At 45.0% G+C, this 21,743-nt stretch overlaps 1 protein-coding gene across 1 annotated transcript; it reads right to left on the bottom strand.

Moving 5' to 3' along the window:
* Positions 1 to 3,008: 3,008 nt before the first annotated feature.
* On the bottom strand, positions 3,009 to 21,588 carry HIF1AN (hypoxia inducible factor 1 subunit alpha inhibitor). Its single transcript, XM_037159407.2, has 9 exons — positions 21,500 to 21,588; positions 17,073 to 17,291; positions 16,540 to 16,790; positions 13,152 to 13,300; positions 11,215 to 11,360; positions 10,135 to 10,241; positions 9,759 to 9,822; positions 9,420 to 9,530; positions 3,009 to 8,612 (listed from the first exon to the last, which is right to left on the bottom strand). The coding sequence occupies exons 2-9, from the start codon at positions 17,247 to 17,249 to the stop codon at positions 8,568 to 8,570; spliced, it is 1,050 nt and encodes a 349-aa protein (XP_037015302.2). The 5' UTR covers positions 17,250 to 17,291; positions 21,500 to 21,588; the 3' UTR covers positions 3,009 to 8,567.
* Positions 21,589 to 21,743: the final 155 nt, after the last annotated feature.

The following is a 21,743-nucleotide window of genomic DNA, read 5'->3' as shown; positions in this document are numbered from 1 at the left end:
AGATGATCGTAAGGTCCCTACTCCACCTCCAATACCGTAGCGTCCTGTTCCGTTCTCCACGGTTCTTCCCCATTCTCACTCCTGTTCTCTTAAGGCAGTGAATTCCAACCTTTTTCACCTCATGGCACACATAAACTAATTACTAAAATTCGGTGGCATCTGACACAAAATAGGCAAAATTTTTATTCATTCATACCAGATGGCTATTTTTGTGTTGGCTGTCATTTTTTAAATTTGACAATCTAAGGGGAAAAGAGGTCAGCGCCCCTGACTAAAATAGGTATTACATTAAAAAAAAATTCTTATGGCACGTCAGTTGAAAAATCACTGCCTTAGGGCAACTGATCTCACCTTAGAAAAGGGGAAACTGACATTACTTGTTTATACTAAGGCATGAACAACTGAGTCCCTTTTATGCTGGGTCAGTTGGATGCTTCCTAAGGAGCAGAGAGAAAGGAAACTAGCATTTGTTGGACACTTTCACGATCTTTTCCATTCTATTCCCCCCCATTCCAAGTCATCTCTGTGATGCCACTCTGAGCATCCTGAGAGTCACGGCAGGATCCAGAAAGCTTTCATTCAAGCACTAACTGAACACTATTCGCAGACACCCGGTCTTTGTGATAAACCCTTCCCTTGTGCCCACACAGAACAGGGTGTTTTAAAAACATCACCACAATCCTCAAAACAATGTTGCAAGCCACGTGCTATCTCCCACCCCTCAGATGTGAAAGTGCCCAAGACCTCGACATCTTAACTTGCTTAAGGTTCTAGAGTTAGGATAGAGATTCAGACTGTGGTCATATCTAACACCTTATTATCTAGACATTACACAAACCCTTGTGAGAACAATTACCACGCTGATTGTAAAGTGGGTAGGGTTTTGCTTAAATACAGTCAAAAGCTCACTGTCAAAAAACTCGAAGGAACCTTCTCCGGCCCATGGTCTCACTGTCCCTAGATGAGCACAGTGGCCTCTGCACCGATTTCCTTGACTCCTGTGCCCCCCGCCTGCCGTGCTCCCAGCTCGCACACTCCTTCAGTGCCTCTTACCCCTTGGGTGCAGCAGGTCTGATGTCTTCTATTTTCACTGACAGTGTTTTGTGTACTCTTAATATTAGACATTTTGGAAGAACATTCCCCAGTGAAGGAGGTGCTACCTTAGTCTTAGGAACCACTAAGGAGTAGGGACAGGTAACATAAACAGCAGAGTTCACGCTCAGCCCTCTGCTCTGCTGATGAGCTGATGACTAAACCTGCCCTGATACTAGAAGCAGGACCTCAGGGTTGGGACCGCTGGAAGCCAATGATGACTAGGCCCTCGCTATGGATAGTTACTCTGCCGAGGCTTTCTTAACACACCTTATTTCATGTAACCCTGACAAGGTAGCTCATATTATCCCTATACATGAGTTTCAGGCAGTTTGTCATTTGCCCAAGGTCACTCAGCATGACACACCTAGGATTCAAGGCCAAGACAAGTACACCAGGCCCTCATTCTCAACCACTACCCTACACTGCACTCTGTAATACTCAAGGCAATAAAAACCTAGCCCTGATTAGTTTAGATGTTTGGTTAAGCAGCAGAGCTTCCCTGAAGGGCAGGACCAACCTCAACAACCAAGTGAATAGGTTTTAAGGAAACTGAATAAAATACAGCAATTTTTTTCTAAGGCCAAAGAAATCTGGAAGCAAATAGGTGAATGCAAGGTGACTACAGAATACAGAATAGCCTGTAGTTCAGAGAGAACTTAGCATAAGCTAGAGAGGGGTCTTTTTCACCTATGGGCTAGGGACCAGGGTCAGAGGCAAGAGGATGTGAGTGGCTACAGAGGGGAACTGTAGAGAGGCTTGGTTCAGAGTGGGGAGAGGGGGTGTCTGGGGGCGGGGGCAGGCAGAACCTACGAGATCAATGGGATCTCAGTGTAGAAAAGGCTGAGAATTCCAGGCAGCCAGAATGTATCTCAGGCCAAGTTGGGAATAACTGGATCCAACAGCTCTTCCAAGCAGGGTGGCAGGGTAACTCCAGAGGTTAGTCTTCTGAAAAAGGATGACAAATGACCAAGTCCAGTCCACTCACAACCCAGGCCAAACCTGGACCAGAAACCAAAATGATCTTCAAAGACTTCTGTGGCTAACCAAAGGGCTTTCTTCTTTTTGAGGTCCATCCCCTGGCTGGTGGTTCGTTCCCAGGAGTGATTTAACAAAACCCTTAAACGTGGAGGAGCAGAGTGTGTGTTTTGGGACTGGGAGAGAGGCAAGTCAGAGGAGAAATTCACGTCTTTTACCACTTTCCAGGCTGGTTATCTTGCAGGTTATCAGCTTAAAATGTTACTTCCAGCAGGAAGCCTACTTCGAACACCTGAGCTTGTCAGGTGCACATCCTCTGTGCACCTGCAATGCTAATTGCCCACTTGTCGCCCCCCACTGAACGGAGAGCACATGGGAAAGAACAAGCGCGGGTCTGGAACAGAAATGCTCCGAGGCACTCCACAAATGGTGGCTGTTAAGATCCCCGTCTTGTATCTTTCTGCATTCTCTTTGGAATTCCTGTCCTGGAACGACCCTAGCGCACACAGCTTAAGTACACAGAAAGGTATGGGATAAAATTGGACCAAGGGGGCCGGATTTGACTGCCAGGGTCTCACAGTGTAAGGGTGGCAACAGCTTCTCCAGGTGTGAGGCGCACTCATCCAGATGCCCTCACCCCCCTCACAAAGGAGAGCCCGGTCGCCGATAGCCCTGGCCCCCCCACCCCATCTGCCCCCCCACCCCGTGTGGAGAACAGTCGAGTCTAGCTGACCAGGGAGCAGACGTCTGACACGTCCCTTTCCCCTCCCTCTAGGGCAGGTTTCGGTACAGAGGCTCTTCTGTCTGCCCCCAGCTCAACACCGCAACACGTGTTTCTCCAGGGTATTTTCCTTACCCTTCCCTGTGCTTTCACTGAGAAGGAAGGAATCGCTGGAGACCTTAGTCACTGAAATCAAGTTTCTGAGTAAGTCATGTAATAACAGAATCACTGCCACCACCATGCCATTTATTAAGTGCTTGCCAGGCACTGTGCTAAAGCTTTACATTGTTTCGGTTATGCCAACTACCCTGAGGTAGATATTTTTAACACCCCCCTTCTCCACCACACATACCATTATTGTTGAGGAAGCACATTCAGAGAGGTTAAGTCAATCAACTAGGTCAAACCCAGCTGGCAAAGCAGTAAAGCTAAAAACCAGAACCAAAGACATCAGACTCCCAAGTCCGTGCTTTTAAACACTGTGCTAAGATGTTTCACATTCATGTTAAAGGACACCTTCTCCTGCCCAAAATGTTACCCACAGACCAACTTTTGGGTAGGGAAGATGATGAGGTTCCTAATCAGTTACCGTCCTCAAACACCTGGTGGAGTGAAGGGATAGTCTGGGTATAAGCTGACCACTGGGCGGCGCCCCTGTGGCCTCCTGCCCCAGCCTCCAGGGCCTTTCTCACCTAAGATCTCCACTCCTGGCCCGTGATGACTCGACATGCTCTTTCCTTCCGGCAAACACTGAAATGCAGAGGTAAGCTAACCTCAGTGACTCAGAGCACTGCCAAAACCCCCTGAGAAATTAGGAGACATCCACAAAATGCCCCCCATCCATGACATGCTGGACCCCAAGGCACAAACACAATCTCTGGTTCTTCCACCCTGGCCTGCCCAGTCCCACTCCTGCAGTCTCCTGCTCAGCCCCCCTCACTGGCTCGCCACTGTTCACAACTCTCTAAGTACCCTCTCCTCACCCGTCTCTGAAGGCATCACCGACCATACACCCCTGGGCCTCAAGGCTGCCAGTGTCTAAGGCTTTGTCCCCCAGAAATGCACTAAGTTTTCAGCAGGGCTTCCCCCAAACCTGTGAGGATTAAAGAGAGCTGGCTAAGATAAGCAGTAAGAGCCACTCGAGTTAGAAAAGATACAGAAAATGACAAGAGGACAGAGCATGCACAAAACAAATGGACAAACCCTGGGTAACCAGAGCTACTGCACGCCAGAAAAGGAAGATGACTCTAAGGTTAAAATAGCAATGACCCCGGAGAGATCCTGGAGAAAGCCTATCCACAAACTTGCAGTCTAGAACATCTGAGAGAAGGGCAACTGTTTAGGAAAAAGGGCCTAGGTGAAGGGGCTGCTGAAGAGACTGGGCAGGGAAAGGCTGAGTAGGAGAAACTGGGGGCACTCTAGGAAAGGGAAGTTGGAACACCTCTTAGAGCAGACTGTTTGCAGGGACACCAGAGACATGGGCAGAGATGGGAGGACAAGCACTAGATGTCCCAAAGAAGAAAGAGGGACATTGGCTGAAATTAAGCCAGGGCCTCAGGAACCCGATGAGTCACTTCTAGGTGCATCCCAGCATCCACAGTTTTGAGTAAAACTGGTCTATTTTAAAGCTGAAGGCCATTCCCTGCAGCCCTACTAAACTCTGCACTGGACTGTGAAGGGAAGCCAAAGATAAGGAATTTACAAAGAGTTGTCCCATCCTTGGGAAGTTTGCATTCTGAGAAGACAACCATCCTACTGCCACGCCTGTACCCAATACTCGAGGGAGCCTCTGATCTAAGGACCCCGCTACGTACAGGTCGTCAAACAGGAGTAACTGCCAACTGATACAAATTAATATTGTCCTTGAAGTCTGCACCGAGACGCAGAGGAAGAGGAAATGTGGAGACCTGAGAAGATCCAAGTTGGAACTCTCCACATCCAAGACACAGCCTTTAAGCTGATCTCATCACCTGCTCACACATCTGGGCGGGGGCTTCAGTGCCCTCCGTGGGAGACACCAATGTGGCTGGACAGCTTAGAGGGAAGCGCCCCTCCCTGTGGAGTCCACGAACTTGGAGGAGCCTGGAAGAAGAGATCTGATTTTTACTGATCTTCTTCTTTCCTCAACAGCCTCTGGTTTCGTCCTCACAGTGCACCAGCGCATGGTTTCATAACCTCTGGTTGTTTCACGTGGTTTCTTCAACTGAGAAGCTCCTAGTGCATAGAGACCAGGTTCTCTCCATACTCTGCAGTGCTGGAACGTAACAAACACTCTCCACTGGCTGGTCGTCGGGAGTAGATTACAGAAGCACTTCTCACAAATAGCACATGTCAAAACTATACCTTTTCCTCTGCCCCACTGTTTGCTCTTCACACCCGTCTCTCTATGCTGGCTCACACCCGTAGATGTGTTCCTGTATCCACCTCAAGCTGGGGACTGGGCCCACCTATTCTTTTTTTTTTTAAGGAATGGATTTTTAAAAAGATTTTATTTATTTATCTTTAGAGGGGAAGGGAAGGAGAGAGGGAGAGAAACATCAATGTATAGTTGCCTCTCATGTGTCCCCCGCTGGGAACTGGCCTACAACCCAGGCATGTGCCCCGACTAGGAATCAAACCTCGATCCTTTAGTTCGAAGGCGCATGCTCAATCCACTGAGCTACACCAGCCAAGGCTGGGCCCACCTACTCTTTCTGGTGTTAAAAAACACCAGCTCAGTCTGCTTGTGGATACAATAAAAGGGTAGGTGACCCAAGATTCTCTGGGGGGTACAGGAGAGTCTCCCCCACACTGGGATGGCCAATAAGGGTCCTTCCCCCTTTCTGTCTGCTAACAGATACAGATTAATGATTACTCATTCCTAATTGTCAAATTTCTTTTCCTTCATCCTGTGTCTAATCACCAGTGACAGAAACCATTACGCAAATGAGAGCAGACGACTTCCCCCAACTGTTCGCACTGGTAAAAACCCTGTAATTTAGAGCTCTGATTTGTAGGGGAAGCTGGTCTCCCCCGGGCATCCTGGGCATCTGTTCAACTAATGCCCAGAACGGCTCCTCCTCCAGCCCCCAAACTCCGACCCCCCAATATCTGACTTCACAGGAGTCGTTTCCTCTGTACCTACTGGTGTAAAAAGGGGGGCATGCAACATAGCCAACCTCCATATGGGCCCAAACCCCACCTTCCCATGGTATCTGCCTCTACAACAGGGATCAGCAACAGGGAAGAAATATTTCCTTTGCCCCAATGAGAATTTGAGCCCAAATGCCCTAACCTAGTTAAGTGAAGAGCCTCAACCTCTTCTTGGGGGGAAAAGGAGAGCGCAGAACATGAATCCAAGTTCTTAGTGGTCACCTAGCTCAATTCTACTGATGCAGAAGCATGCTGGACAAATTATGGGACCTATTTGAGGACATACTAGTAACACAATGGGATCTAGAGCTCAGTCTCCCCATAGCTCCTTCCAGCACTCTTAACTCATTTTATGGCTTCCAAGTTTTCCCCAGATGTCTTTAGATGGAACCCAGAAAAGCTTTCTCGCTGTGCTCTATCTTCTGCACCAGACAACACCAGTGGGGTGAGAGCTGAGGCTGGCCTGCAGTACAGGGGAGGAGGTAAAAGAAGCAACAGTTTGGTTGAAAAGGAGCAGCAGGTGGTTTGCAGCCAAATAGCACTAGGTTGGAATCCTGCCACTGATTGCTTAACCTCTCTGAGCCCTTTTCTTTGGCTGTAAAATGAGAATACCTACCTTGTAGGATAGTGAGAAACAAAGATAAAAGCACTAGGCACACACATTAGGTGTCCAATAATCAGCAGTTACTACTATATTACCCAAGGATCGTAACCAATCCTGTGCAGGTATACCCCTCTGTCCCCTTAGGTACAACCTATGTCAGCATCGCACCCAGCAAGGACCAGCTGAGTGGCACACACTTCCCTGCTGTACATCAACCCACATCTTTGCAGGTGGAGTCGGCAATGAAGCAGACCTGCTGAGGTCAAAAAACAATCTGTTGTCTTTCAAAGTGTGGTTGTAGTCAAGGTCATCCTCCATATGCCCTGTTTTCTTTGTGCACTTATCCTTCCCCAAAGAGACGGAGGGATGGAAATCGCTGCAATCACATTTCCCAGCATTGGCTGTATTTGAAAGAACTACACTTGAGAAGGTACCATGTTTGTGCACACACTGCATTACAGAACCCCAGAATGGAGCACTAAAGATGAACACCCCTCGTGAAACACACAGGTCACACACACACACAGGCCCTCGCAGTCCATCAGTGCACTGTAACTGTAAACTGAGCTTTGGGGGTAAGAGCCATAGCTCAGACACCAGAAGTAAACCTTTGGCCAAAAAAAAGAGAAAAAGAAAAATATAAACCCAGAGACTCCAACTCCTCTTTCCTTCCAGAGAGAAGGGACATGGAGATGGAAGTGGAGGCGACAAGACACAGGCCCACCATACTGCCCAATTCCAGGGGCCCCAATCCCACTGAACGGATGTGAATGATGGCTGAGTTGTGCAGTGCACAGCTGCCCAGTTGTTAAGTTGCAGCCCTGAGAGGGGGTTTGTGAAACACTGCTGTGGGGCCGGCAGAGGCGCTGGCTTTAAGAGACAAGGCTACATTTTTGTCCTTGCTGTGAGGTGGGTGACAGGTGGTGACTCAGTTGCCTAAGCCAGACCCCATTTTTTCTCCTCAGCCAGGAAGCTCCCCAGACAGAGGATGTAGCCTGGGCAGAGGCGGCTAGCCAGCCAGCCTCATTCAGGCAGGTTGCAGTGAGTCCTGACCAACGTCCAATGGCTAAGATTGAGTTTCAATTCTTTAGGTTAGGTCAGGGGGTACTGCCTTGGGGCTCGCACTGTGTACCCACCCCCTGGATGAGATTAAGCAGCAGAGAAACTTGGCAAGCAGAGAGGCAGGCCAGTGTGCACGCACGCACACATACCCTGTGGAGTTGTGCTCCCCTAGAACTCAGAGAAGCCACTGCTGGGACTCCCTTGGCACTCAGCACAGGGAGCAGAGCTGGTGCTGAAAGAGAATGGTATGTGTCTCAAATTTTAATCTTACATAATCCTTGGCTCTTGTTTCCCAAGGCTCTTTTCTATATATGGCTTGAGCATGAAGGTCCAAGTTGGAACCTAATTCTCTCACAGAAAGCTCTCCAGGCCCTCAAAGCAAGCCTCCTTTTCACTCTCCCCATTAGAATCCCAGTAGCCATTCCCACACAGCCCAGAGCCTGACTCTGTGAAACCTGAAGGAAGCCAACTGACCTAAAGGTCAGGATAGCTCTGGTCCTGCAGCCCCGATATAGTGGGCATCCCAGAGCATCTCCTCTCTCTCAGGCGGAGGCACAGAGGTTGCAGGAGTTAGAGCTGAGAGCCAGATGTGGGGTCCTGACCTGAAAGAAGGGTGTAAGGAACAGATACACAATGCGTGTGCATGCACACACATGCACACATCCTGAGGTTGACACACTGACACACACAGACATGATGACAACCAGAAGCTGGAACTCCACACACTGAATGCAGGACTTTAGAGGGGTATGGAGGGAAGGTGCTGGGGCACAGAGGCAAGGGTATAGAATTCCTCCAAATGTGAGTGAGTGCCAACCACCCTGCCTTGCCCCAAACACCTGCCTCCAGGGCCATGGCAAGAGTCCAGTCCATTAAGTGCTGAGTGCAATACTAGTGCTTGGAGTCTCCTGTCCTCATCAATGAAGCAGTGTAGATGGGCTAGCGGTCACCTGGCAGGAAGCCTTGACTCCTGGCAGGCTAGTTGTATCGGCCCTTGATCATTGTGTTCAACAAGGGCCCCACCTGTGAAAAGACATGAGGAGTCAGTCAGAACTGCCTGTTCCCTGACCCTGGAGCCAGACATAGGTATGTCTGGGGACATGCGATGTCCAGCCAAGAGCAGGGATAAGGCTTTCATTCAATCTTGTAAACCCTCTAACCAGGTCTCTTCCTGGAGGTCAACCCCGTGATCTGGGGCATGGCCCTTGACTCTGGGTCCACCTTGTATTACCTTCCCTCTCACAATATCCTGTATCTGTAAGCAGCACCAAATGGACAGAAGGTCAGACACCTAAGAGTGTGTGTCTGCACATTTCTTAAATGTGCCTCAAGAATGTTGAGTGCCTTTATATCCTGAAAAGAACACCTGAAATTGAGGCGAGTGCTAACTCCCAACCCCACAGGTCCTCTGGATGCTGAAGCCAACCACAGGATAGAGGCAAGAGCATTACACACACAAGTGGGCCACTGGCACACCTGTGTGGGAAGCAGGTCGCAACATTACTGAGAGCAGCCTCGGCACAGCTGGGAGAGTGAGGAGATGCTTTACTGCTTGAGTCCCGTTCCAGAAGAATCCCCTCAGGGGTTCCCAGCTGGCACACAAGCCCCATGGGGAACATTACCACTAGCATGGAACAGATTATAATTGATCCGCCAGTCAAGCCCAGCTCTCACCAGAAAACAAGGCTTTTCTGAACATACCAGTAACCTCTATGGATAGGACACCAGATACTGAAACAGAGGAGCTGTGGAGACTGCGACACCAATCCTGACTTCCCCTGGTCACTGCCCAACGAACCATGGGAATGCCACCTTGGGGCAGCCACATACCTCTTGTGGGTTCCCCAAAGCCTCTCCAAGCATCTTCTCAATGTTTCTCATTATGGCCACTTTCTGATGGGCTTTGAGAGGATATTCAATTCTCTTAGGTGTAGGGGCCCCCTGCAAAGGAAGCCGCAGCTCAGGCAATGTCTTTAACAGAAGGCTTCAGTGTCACCTATTCCTAGGTAGAATCCCCCCTTCTAAGAAACGCAATTCAAACCCACCCCTTTCATCTTTCCAAAGACCTGGGAATCACTTTCACAGATAGCCAACCTCCCCACCCTGCTCCCAAATAATTTATTACACCTACTTCACCCCAGTCCCACCTAGGAAAAAACCCATATTCACCTTATACCAGAAGTTCACAGTGATGGTAATCCCCCCATTTAGTAATGACTCTATATGATGCCACCTGCAAGAAAATAAATAGCCTCCTGTTTGCCACCAATACTTTTCAAAGGGAGGGATGGAGAACTAGGTAGAGCCCAGCTAGGGGAAATAATGAAGATAGTATCTTTACGCTCAGCCTCTCAAACACACCCTGGGGCTAGAGATAGGGTCATCGTTTCCCCCATGTTCAGCGTGCTCACACCTGGATGTGCCAACCTTCCTGTTCATCACCTAAGACCAATCCTGCCCCAGCTCGGAAGGGATACGGACAAGGCTTTCAAGAGTCTGAGAAAATACACCCCCAAGAACCCACCAGTCCTAGCCTGCTCCTCACCAGTACATTGGGATGTAAAGAACATCACCAGGACCAACCACTGTTTCGTAACCAACCACGTTCTGGAAATTGGGGAACCTCTCGTAGTCGGGATTGTCAAAGTCCACCTGAGAGGTTCGAGAGAAAGAAAAAGTCGGTCAATCACCAAATTTTTGTCGTTAACTACTATGCGCAAGTTACTCTGATAGTCAAAAAAAGACACCTTAAAAAAGAAAAAAGATTACTTTAAAATTTATATCCAGTAGAAAACAAAACATACATTAAACAATGTAAGAATAATGTTTTTTACATTATCCTTACATTTGAATATGGCCATATTCAAATGCTGAGCAATAAAGAATCCCAGGCCTCAGTGACCCTGAGGTCAGAAGCCAGTCATCACAGCTCGTAGGTTCGAAAACCTACTCACTGCCTGCAGAGATGTGCGATTAGGACCCATCCTTCACCCAAACCGTCCAGAACTTTCTTCCACACGCACACTCCAACCAGTCAAGACTCCTACATGAAGTAGCTAGGCAGCTTTTGCCTCAAGAAAGAAAATGACCTTTCTGGTTGGCAACAAAGTCAACCTGTACCTGACTTGAATCCAGAAAAAACGTTAAGTGATATATCTCAATTCTATTTGCCCTCCTTTTCATCAAAAAGCAGCATCCCTGACAAAACAATTATTAAAACCAATAGAGATAGAATGCCTTTTGTTCCATGAACTTAAAGTCCAACCACAGAGTGACCTGCCTCCAGCAGCAGCAGCGCTATGGTCAGCCCTCTAGAAATTACTACAGGGCTATTTATACTTCTAATTGCCTGGGGACTGCCATGGGAACCTGGAGTATGCAGGGTGGGGCAAAAGTAGGTTCACAGTTGTGAGTATAGGAAACACAAGAGTTTATTCTTGTATTATCATTTACTATTAGTTTTCATGTGAACAACTGTCAACCTACTTTTGCCCCACCCTGTTACGAGCTACACCGTGAAATTATTCTGAGTTTGTCCAAACCTGGCATACCACCACAGGGAAGGGGAAGACGTGCCAGCCTTGGGTCCACAGGGAGTTCTCTTTCTCAGATCATACGAGCTCACCTGGCTCTGTCTGTCACAGGGATGATGAACAGGATAAGGGTAGAGGCACTCGAACTGATCCGGAGGGAATAAAATGCATCGCTTGTAGCCCTTTATCTGAGCAAAGAAGTTCTGCTGCTCATCATAGTGAGCAGGCGTCACATTTCCTGTAAGAAGAAAAACATCTTCTTATTCAGAGCAGTGGCTCTACTGCACAGACTGGAACACAGGGCGCAGTGCTGGGGAGAAGTGCAGCCTGCCCATCCAGCTAAGAGTTCCTAATGAAAAATATCAGGCAGAACCAGGGAGATGGCAATTACAACTCTCAGCAAATTAGGTGTTACACTTTTAATCAGTAATAAGTCTAGCAGTAAGGATTCAGCATCAATTAGCAATGTAGACTTTCTTAAATAATGGCTACTGCTCTTACTGGAAGCAACAGCACATCGAAATGATACAAGTCTAGCAAAGTAATATATATACTTATACTCTTAACGACTAGGGCAAGAATTCAGGGGTAGCAAAGCAAGAATTAGAAACAAATGAAATGACTAGTATCAACAATGTATGCATGGTCTTTGATGGAATTAACCAGTCATTTTTAAGTTGTATGAATACGTACTTGCTTTGGGTAGCTCTTCTGGAGTGTAAAAATTCTCAACCTTTCCTCCCATTTCAACACACCTGTGGGATGCAACACTTCTTAGAGCAACACAGGGGCTGTTGATTCTCACAGGGGTAAGCATATCAGCTATCTAAAGAGTGTTGTGTAACCTGAACAAGGCAAATTATTTTAAATGTCACCTTGAATTAGTTCTGCCATAGTGTGAGTATGCTCTACCTTCTCTTTGTAACTGGGGCCATGTCTGTTTTTCATCCTTTGCACAATCCTTAAGGCCCTCCGCAGGGCATGGAGTGTGGAAGACATCTTCCGGGTCTGCCTGGGTGGGCCAAGACAGCTGCCTTCTTATGTGCCCCCCAAGGGGCATTTGCTCTCTTAACTCTACCTGATGGCTCTGCTTTCCTGCACTCTAACACAAGACAGGAAGGCAACAGAAAAGCAGAGTCAAGTAAACCAGAAATGGTTCCTGGCAGGTGAACCAAGAGCTGGTTTCAAAGGGACAGGTTAAGGATCAATCCTAAGATGCAGTGAATCTGAAGAAAGGATAATCAAAGGAGGAACAGACTTCAGTGCCCAGTGGTGAATGACAATGAGTAATTGCTTCCTCGTTCAACCCAATTTAGTCACCATTTACTAAGTAAGGGACTGGCACTGAGGTAGTTCTGGAAATAAAAATAAGAATGAGGTAAGTGGCTCTCTCCTTCTTCTGACTGGAATTTAAAGGCTTCTCCTTTTATTCAAAAGATTAAAACCCAAAACAATATAGTTACATATTTTCTGTGCATGCATAAAATTCTCAAGCAGGATACACAAACAACTAATAACACATGTTGCCTCCAGGGAAGGGAATTGGGAGCCTGAGAGATAGAAGTGGCAGAGAGATTTATCATTACATTCCTATTTATACCTTTTGAATTTAACCCTGTGAATGTATTATCTTTTCAGAAGTTAAGATTCAATTTATATTGGAAAAATACATTCCCTCTTCTACTGGGATAAAAATGTTCTGAATACAGGCACATTCGAAAGAGAACAGCAGTATTTCAGAGATTCCTGGTATCTGAGTATACACATTCACGCAGCATCTGAGGAAGGGAAAAGGGGACTTTTTTTTTAGTGTGCATGAAACTAGCTTAAAGACAACATAAATTATCTTACTTCATCTTCACAGCTATTTATAAGATACTCTCATGGTCATTTTGCTGATGAGGTGGCTGAGGCTTGAGAAAGTCAAGTCACTTGTTGAAAGTCAAAGAGCAAACGGTGGAACACAGGATTAGGAACCAGGTCTGTATGACTGACTCCCAGCTATGCTGCTTTCTGAAAGATGTCTTACCTTCCATGCCTATGAGCAGCAGATTGGAGGTCAGCTGCCCCCAGCCACGCTTTCCCTGTTGCTTATTAATCCAGTTCCAGTTAAAACCCAAGAAGTCCATGACAATCTTCCTGCCCACAGTGTCATTGAGTGTTTGCTGCAGATACAACCTATGTTCCCCAAGAAGAAGATCTCATTAGTGCATGTACACACGGTCCATTGGCATGGCCTCCCCACACCTGGAAATCTGAGCCCAGACCCACACCAGCATCTCCCACAGAGAATAACCGCTGTCATGCAAAACTTAACCAACGTGGATTCTCACAGGACCAAATCCTTACCCATCCTTCTTTGGACTCTGTTCAACACCAAACTCATTTTATTTTTACTTAGTGATTTTTTAGAGAAAGAGGAAGTGGGTAAGGAGGGGAAGGGGAGAGGGAGAAGGAGAGAGAACCATGGACTTGTTCATGCATTTACTGGTTGCTTCTTGTATGTGCCCTGACCAGAGATCAAACCAACAACCTTGGCATATCGAGATGATGCTCTAACCAACTGAGCTATCCAGCACAACTTCTTATTTTAAAGAAGTAATCTTAACTTTTTCTGGGTCACAGCATAAATCCTTTAAGAATCCAAGAAAGGTTCCTCATAAAATGCACACACAGACAGAACTTTCATACAATTTCTTTCCTAGATTCCTCCAAGTCTACCCACAGACCCTGGAATGATGAATCAGTCTGCCCCAGAGACTGTCAGGGCCCAGATCATCCCCTTTGGCCCTCCATGACCACTGTAATAGATCATGTTAATACCGTTCACCAAGAGCTAGTTCCTCCCCTGTGGGAGGTAGTCTTCTGTACCCTCTTGAAGTCATTTAACTTGCTTTGGCCAATGAAATGTCCACAGAAGTGACTTGTGTTGCTTCCAAACTATAATTTTAAGAGTCAGTCCATGCTACCACCATATTTTTTCCCCTCTGCCACAGCAACTGCAAAGTTTCAGATAGTAACTACTGGGGCAATCTAGGTCCCAAAGTGAAAGAGATCATGTGAGAGAAGAGCCTCCTCCAGGTGACCAGTGATGAACATGTAGTGTGAGTGAGAGAAACAGTTGCAGAGCTCTGGCTTGAAGTCTAGTTTATCTTAACTGATTCAGCCACCTCTCTACAGCAGCCTTCTACAATCGAAGGAAGATGCTTCATCAGGCTTTCTGCAGGCCCAGGGCTCCTAACACACCTGACTATCAGAAGTTTCTTAAAGTATATGAAAACCTAGACATACTTAATCAAGCCCAAGACACATTAATAAGGGCACTGGAAGGCAAATACAAAAGCAGCCCTTTCCTGGCCCCGAGAATGTTGACTTCAAAAGGCTCAAAGGTATCTCAGTGCCTACAACATGATATTTAAGGCAACACTAACTAGAAATCTTGTTGTTTTTTTAAGATTAAAAAAAATTATTTTTAGAGAGAGGGAAAGGGAGGGAGAAAGAGGGAAAGAAACATCAATATGTGGTTGCCTCTCACGTGCTCTCTACTGGGGACCTGGCCTGCAACCCAGGCATGTGTCCTGATTGGGAATCAAACTGGCAACCCTTTGGTTTGCAGGCCAGCACTCAATCCAATGAGCCACACAAGCCAGGGCAACATTAACTAGAAATCTTAAGCTGGAAACATTAGCTACTTGTTTGGCAACAAGGAGCCCTCAAGATTTGAATGCAACCTATGGACTCTCCCCAGAGATTAAAAGAGGCAAGACCACGCATGAAACTTGAATCTAAACAATTTCTGTCATATTAACAATAAATACTCAAAAGAGCTCAAAGAGGATGCTAATACCCTTTACTACAGAATCACAACTTGTACCATCATGCAGTGAAGCTGGCTGGTGCTGGTCAGCTGTTAGGGCACAACTTGCAGTCAGGAGAAATTTTTCCTTGAATCACCCAGAGTACAGGCTACACTCAGAGTGAGGGAAAATGTTTTCACCATAGGAGATAAGAAACTTAAAGTGACTGGGGAACCAGAGGATCCATGTGTCTTGCTTATGCTCTTTCCAGTGCACATGTTCATTAAATGGATTTACACTCCACCAGCACTGTTTAAATAGCTCTCAACCTGAATGCTGGATGCATGTGTGCACATGTACACGAGCACGCTATTAATTTTAAGAAAATTCAGGTATAAAATGACCAACTAAACCTGTCTTTTGCTCGTGTGTGGCTCAGTGGATTGAGCTCCCACCTGTGAACCAAAAGCTTGCAGGTTAGAGTCCCAATATGGGCACATGCCTGGGTTGCCAGCCAGGTTCCCCAGCTGGGGGTATGCAAGAGGCAATCGACTGATTTATCTCTCACACATAGATATTTGTCTTCCTCTCTTTCTCCTTCCTTTCCGCTCTCTCTAAAAAGTAAATAAAACCTTTAAAATAAAACATAAATAACAGCTCAACCATAGCTCATACTCTGAACACTCTCAATGAAAGTCCCATCATTGTGATAACTGCTAAGTGTCAGGAAGACAGGGAAAATGATACATACAGTATTTCCATACAGTAAATCCATTCACTCAGCTGCATACTGCTAACAGAGTCGGAAAGAGAAGGCAGGCAGGAAGGCCAGGACTGGGCACCAAATGTGTGATAGAGATGGTCATTCTCCATGAAGTCCTCAGTGAATGCAATTCCTCAGGCACAATGGTGGAAAGGAATGCTGTCCGGGACTTACCTAAGAGGCTATCCTCATAATAGCGATAAAAGCAGAGGAAGAATCACTCCTGTGTATGTCTTGTGCTTGCTGTCATCAGTGCAAGGGGGAGCATCAACATACCCCTCTCAATCTAATCAGCCTTAAGACAGGGGATCTCGATCTCCTTCACCCCGAATCACAACAATTTATACAACTTTTCAGCTTGAACTATCCCCAGCCAGTTTAAAATTTTAGGTTGCAAACAGGTCATCCCAAGGCTAAATCCAACCACAAACATTTTTGTTTGGCTCCTTGCAGCAGTTTTAAAAATCTGAATTAGCTGTGCACATTCAAAAGTCAAAAAAATTTAAAGTAAAAATCCTGATTTCTGGCTTCTCTTGAGACATCAGCATATCTGGCAATCTGAAAACTGAACTCCCATGGAAGCAAGTCAAATAATGACATCTCACTTTGAACAGGGCATATACATTCAACCTCACTGAATGTACGCAACTTCACTCATTTCGTTCATCACCTGACCTTTATAAGCAACTGGGACTCTCACTTTGTGAAAGATGACAAAAAGCAGAGAGTCAGAGTTCAAGATCAGCATCCCTCATCTTTCAATTTAGAAAACTCACCCAACTCCTCCATACCCTCAAGTACAGGAGAGGAAAAGCTATGCCTTACAGTCAACAGAAAACCGTCATCTGGGAACTTACCTCTCTTCCCCTCCTCGCTGCTGTATATCCTGCAGTTTCTCAACAAACTCATGGAATTTCATTTCCTCCCTGTTAGACCTTGGCTTAAAGTTCTGAAAATTAGCCATCTTCTTCTCATCATAGTACAAGAACTTGTGCGTACTGGCACTGTACACAGAGAAGTCTCCGTTGCCAATATTCTCTTGCAGGTATTCGAGATCCCATTTCAGGGCAGGATACACAAGATTTGTGTCGGTCAGCACCACAGGCTCCTAGGCAAAAACAGCAAATGGAAATAAAAAAAGAAGTCGTCCCAAGGAGCTAGTGGAGTCTAGTTCCATGGTTCTACCTACTTCCCAACTCCAGAATAATTTCTCCTGCTAACCAACACGAACCCCTCAAGTCCCATTTCTTCTCGACTTCCTCTCCAGCTCTCCTTAGGCCTCAGTCCACCACCCGGCCAGTTCCTTACTTCTGTCAACGTTCGCCTTTAACCTCTCCTCCCAACCTACTCCCTCCCCCGCTGCCACTTGGGACACGGTCCCGCCCCCTACCTCATTCTCGATAAGCTCCTCCGCCCGGGGGTCGCTCTGACTCAGACGCGGAATGGGCCGGGTCGGGAAGCTATAACTGCGCAGCTGGGACTCATTCCAGGAGGGGCTGGGAGCTTCAGCCTCTTCCCGGGGTCCTCCAGAGCTTGAGGCCGCAGCCTCCGCCGTTGTAGCCGCCATCTCCGCCGCTAGGGACGGCCCTACCGGAACCGGAAGCTCCGCCTATTCCGGATAAAACACAACGGAAACCATAGAGATGAGCTGCGAGAGAGAGAGCGGTCCACAGACCCTAAAAACGCGATGCCGAGACGGGGGAGCGCTCCTACCAATGGTAACCAACAGTTGTACACTCCTGAATTTCGCCCCCCGAAGACCTGGGCCAGATGTTAGTCTCAAGGCTTGCTAATGTGGTTAACCAATTCACAAAACATTACTGCTGCCTCGATGTGTCCAGGCCTACACAAAAGGCAAAGAAGGAGGCAAGTTTAATAAGGCATTAAATTTTACACTAATGGATGGGAGAGGAGCAAACTCTTGACCTACTTAAGCAAGCCAGAAGGAAAAGCAATTGTCAGATTGATAGAAGTTGAGCATAGGTTTCTCTGAAGACCCCTGCCAAAAGATTATGACAAGTTGAAAGTTTTAAAAATCGAAGACGGGTTTTTTTGTTTGTTTAGTACCATTTGATTTTTCTGCCTGTGTCACTATGTCTCACACTTAAAGGTATTTTGCTATGGGTCCAATGTTATTATAGTTGCCAAGCATGAACATCCCACATTTTCAAACAATTTGTAATTGATTATAAAATGTCGTAAGTCAAATTCTAAGATGAATCCAAAGACTTCCATTCCATGGTAAATAAGCCCTATATATAAGTCTCTCCCCTTAAATACGAGCAGGACTTGTGAATATAATAGGGTAGCACTCCTGAAATGAGATTGTTATATAGCAAAAATGTAATTAAAGTCCCTAATCAGTTCACTGAGTTTATTAAAAGGGAGATTTGCCCTGGGTGGGCCTGACTTAATCATTCTAGCTCTTTAAATCTGGGTCTAGAGGTTGGAGACAGAAGTGAGAGAGATTTGAAGCCACAGAAGACATTCTGTTGGCCTTTAAGAAACAAAGTACTAAGTGGCAGACAATGGCAGGTAGGCTCTAGGAGCTGAGAAAGGCTTCTTCCTGGTTGACAGCCAGCAAGAAAGAATGGACCTTAGTCCTCGTACAACTGCAAGGAACTGAACTCTGCCAACAACTACTGAGCTTGGAAAAAGACAGAGCCTCAGATGAAATAGTAGCCCCAACCAATACCTTGATTTCAGCCTAGTGAGGCCCTGAGCTGAAACTCGACTAGCCCATCCTGGACTCCAAACTCATGGAAAAGGTGAGATAATTAATTTGTGTTATTTTGGGCTGCTAAATTTATGATAATTTGTCATTCAGCAATAGAAAACCAACACACTGGCTTAACTATGTAATTATGCTACATAGTAACTATGCTACATAGTAACTAGGCTACACCAAACTGATAATAGGGTTACCTCTGTGGAGGGTTTGAGGGTGGGGGTGTCAATCAAGGCTTTAATTTTTATCTGCAATGTTTGAATTCTTACAAGAACATATTAATGTGAAAAATTACAAATAAATTAGACCGGGAAAATTCAGATGACTAAATTCAGGAATGAAAGAAGTGACTTTGCAAAAATGAAAAGGCATATAGGGAAATACTATATGCATACATTTGTATGTCAAAAAATTAGATAACCTAGATGAAATGAAAAAAATTCTTAGAAAGGCACAATCTATCATAACTGATTTAAGAAGAAATAGAAAAACCTTAATAGACTTATAAAAAGGGAAGAAACTGAATTTAGAATAAAAAATGTTCCACAAACAGAAGCCTAGGACCAGATGGATTCACTGGTGAATCATTTAAAAAAGTATTGACACCAATCCATCATTGACACCTACCAAACATTTAAAAAAGTATTGACGCCAATCCATCACAAACTCACCCAAAAAATAGAAGAGGGAACACTTTCCAAATCATTCACTGAGTCCAGCATTACCTTGACACGAAACGAGACAAAGACATCACAAGAAAATGAAACTACAGACCAATATCCCTTATGAATATAGATGCAAAAACTTCAACAAAATACTTGCAAATCAAATCCAGCACCATATAAAAAGTGGGATTTATTACAGGAATACAAGGTTTGTTCAACATCCAAAAATTAGCAATCTTAATAGAAGAAAAAAAAACCATGATCAATTGAATGGATACTGTTGGGGGAAAGCCCTAGAAATCTAAACTCAGGATCAATTCCGAATAATTGACACTTAGCCTTATTCAGATTCATAAGAGCTTTAACACTTACATACACGGGCAAAGCAGCTGCTCCCAGGAATGGCCAGCCAGGAAGAATCTACAACCCTCTCAGAACAGGGTCTCTTTTTCAGATGGAGTAAAAAGTAAAACCATATGGTGGGTAGTCACTGTAGACCACCAGAATGAACAATACACTCCTAAGTTAACAGATGATATCAGGCAGTCATCCACACTCTATACATTCATTAACTTCCTTCTTGGGGGCATGATGTATATCTTTGGATGACATTCCAGTTTTCTAAGTAATCAGCCAAGCCTGAAGGTACAGAGAGTTAAGAGTCCAACATTTCCCAGATGTCTTTGCTGCTGGAGCCCTACTGCATCTAGTGAGTTCCCCTACAGTCACAGAGAAAGCTTTTGACAAACTCCAATACCTTTCAGGATAAAAATGGAGCCCCATAGGACACCATCAAGAAAGTAAAAAGACAGTCCACAGAATGGGAGAAAATATTTACAACAAATCATTTATCTGGTAAGGGACTTGTATCTAGAATACATAAAGAACTCAACAACAAAAAGACAACCCAATTAAGAAATGGGCAAAGGACCTGAATAGACATTTCTCCAAGGAAGACGTACCATGGCCAGTAAGTGCATGAAAAGATGCTCAATATCTTCATCAGAATAATGCAAGATAAAACCACAATTAGATACTATTCCTATCACTAAAATAGCTATAATAAAAAAGATGGACAATAACAAGTGTTTTTGAGAATGTGGAGAAACTGGAACCTTCATACACTGCTAGTGAAAATATAAGGAAATATAAAGTGGTGCAGCTTCTTTGAAAACAGTATTGTAGTTCTGCGGAAAGTAAACATAGAGTTACCCTATGACCCAGCAATTTTACTACTAGGTATATACTCAAGAGAATTAAAAACATACATCCACACAAAAACTTATATATAGGAATATTAACAGAAACATTCATAATAGTCAAAAGTGGAAATAATCCAAATGTCCATCAATTGATGAATGTATAAACAAAATGTTATAACTCATATATTGAAATATTACTTAGGCATAAAAGGGAATGAAGAACCAAAACATGCCACTACATGGACAAACCTTGAAAATGTTTTAAGTGATTCCTTTTATATAAAATGTCCAGAATAGGCAAATCCATAGAGACAGAAAGTAGATTAATGGTTGCCAAGGGGAGGGGGTACAAGAAATATGCTAAGGGGTATGGAATATTTGGGGGGGTATGATAAATTTTTTAAAATTAGTGGTCATAATTGCACAACTTTGTAAATATACTAAAATAACTTAATTATATAAAGTAGTAAATTTTATGGTATGTAGACTATATCTTAACAAAAATATATAAGTAAATTAAAACAGCTGTTTTTTTAACCCAAACTAGATCAGGGCTTCCTAGTGATTGAATGTGGGTAGTGTCCAGTTATCCTGAACATCAGCTAGTGATGCTCGGTTTAGAAGAGGGCAAGCTGCTGTGACTAGCCTTCCCCAAAATTTATATACCGAATAGTATACATCAGTTTTTATTGCTCTGAAATATATTTGAGAATGTCCTTAATAATGGATTCTGCTCCAAAACAATGATGTACATGTTTATACTGTGTAAACTATGCAAATTCCACGTGTGTAAATAAAATAAAAACATATTAATAGGCAAACACAATAATGTCTCCCATTATTAACCTAGTGTTTCTTCCTTGTGTTCCGGTTTAAAAGGTATTTATCCTAGCAAATCTGGGGCTTTATGCAGGCTTCGAAAAGCCGCCTCTGGTGATAGGATTGGTTTTACATTTGTCGGATTGAGGTGACTGGAACATTCATACGTAAACACGGACTGAAAACGAGGAGCCAATTCCAGGCCGATTTATCTGCTGTACAGTTTATCTGCTGTACACTTATTCATCTAAGTGAAAGGGATCAACCAATTTGGAAAACGGAACAAAAACATGGAAGACCAAGGGCTGAATTTGAAGAATGATCACGTCAGGGGATGAATGGAGCAAGTTCCAGTAAAGGAAAGGAAAAAAAAGCAATCAATCAGAGATTAACCCAGGCTCACTTTACTTGTACTGCTCCGAGGAGAAGTGGGTCAGCTGTCCACATGAGATGCTCAGGTTCTGAGTCCTCATTATCCTGGGATGCGTCTAAGTCAACTGAGGGAGAAAAAAGAGACACAACATCTGAAATGTCAAAGCAGTGACCTGCTTGGATTTCTTCCCTTCCAGTTTTCCCTCTCTGCCTCTATCCACCTGCACATCTTGTTTGTCTGGCTTCCCAGCACTGTTTAAGCCATGTTTAACCCC

Source organism: Artibeus jamaicensis, unplaced genomic scaffold (assembly GCF_021234435.1).
Source record: "Artibeus jamaicensis isolate MK-2021 breed Jamaican fruit bat unplaced genomic scaffold, CSHL_Jam_final contig_490, whole genome shotgun sequence".
NCBI lineage: Eukaryota > Metazoa > Chordata > Mammalia > Chiroptera > Phyllostomidae > Artibeus > Artibeus jamaicensis.
The sequence above is the reverse complement of the archived record's forward strand: the minus strand, read 5'-3'. Positions and strand labels throughout refer to the sequence as shown.

What these genes read in the sequence shown, in the direction of transcription:
- HIF1AN (XM_037159407.2), bottom strand. Translation starts at nt 17,249, where the DNA reads ATGGCGGCTACAACGGCGGAGGCTGCGGCCTCAAGCTCTGGAGGACCC. An exon ending in CCTGTGACAGACAGAGCCAG is followed by an intron (nt 10,242 to 11,214) that starts GTGAGCTCGTAT and finishes CGAACCTCTCAG; the next exon opens with GTGGACTTTGACAATCCCGA. An exon ending in CTTTACATCCCAATGTACTG is followed by an intron (nt 9,823 to 10,134) that starts GTGAGGAGCAGG and finishes ATTTTCTTGCAG; the next exon opens with GTGGCATCATATAGAGTCAT.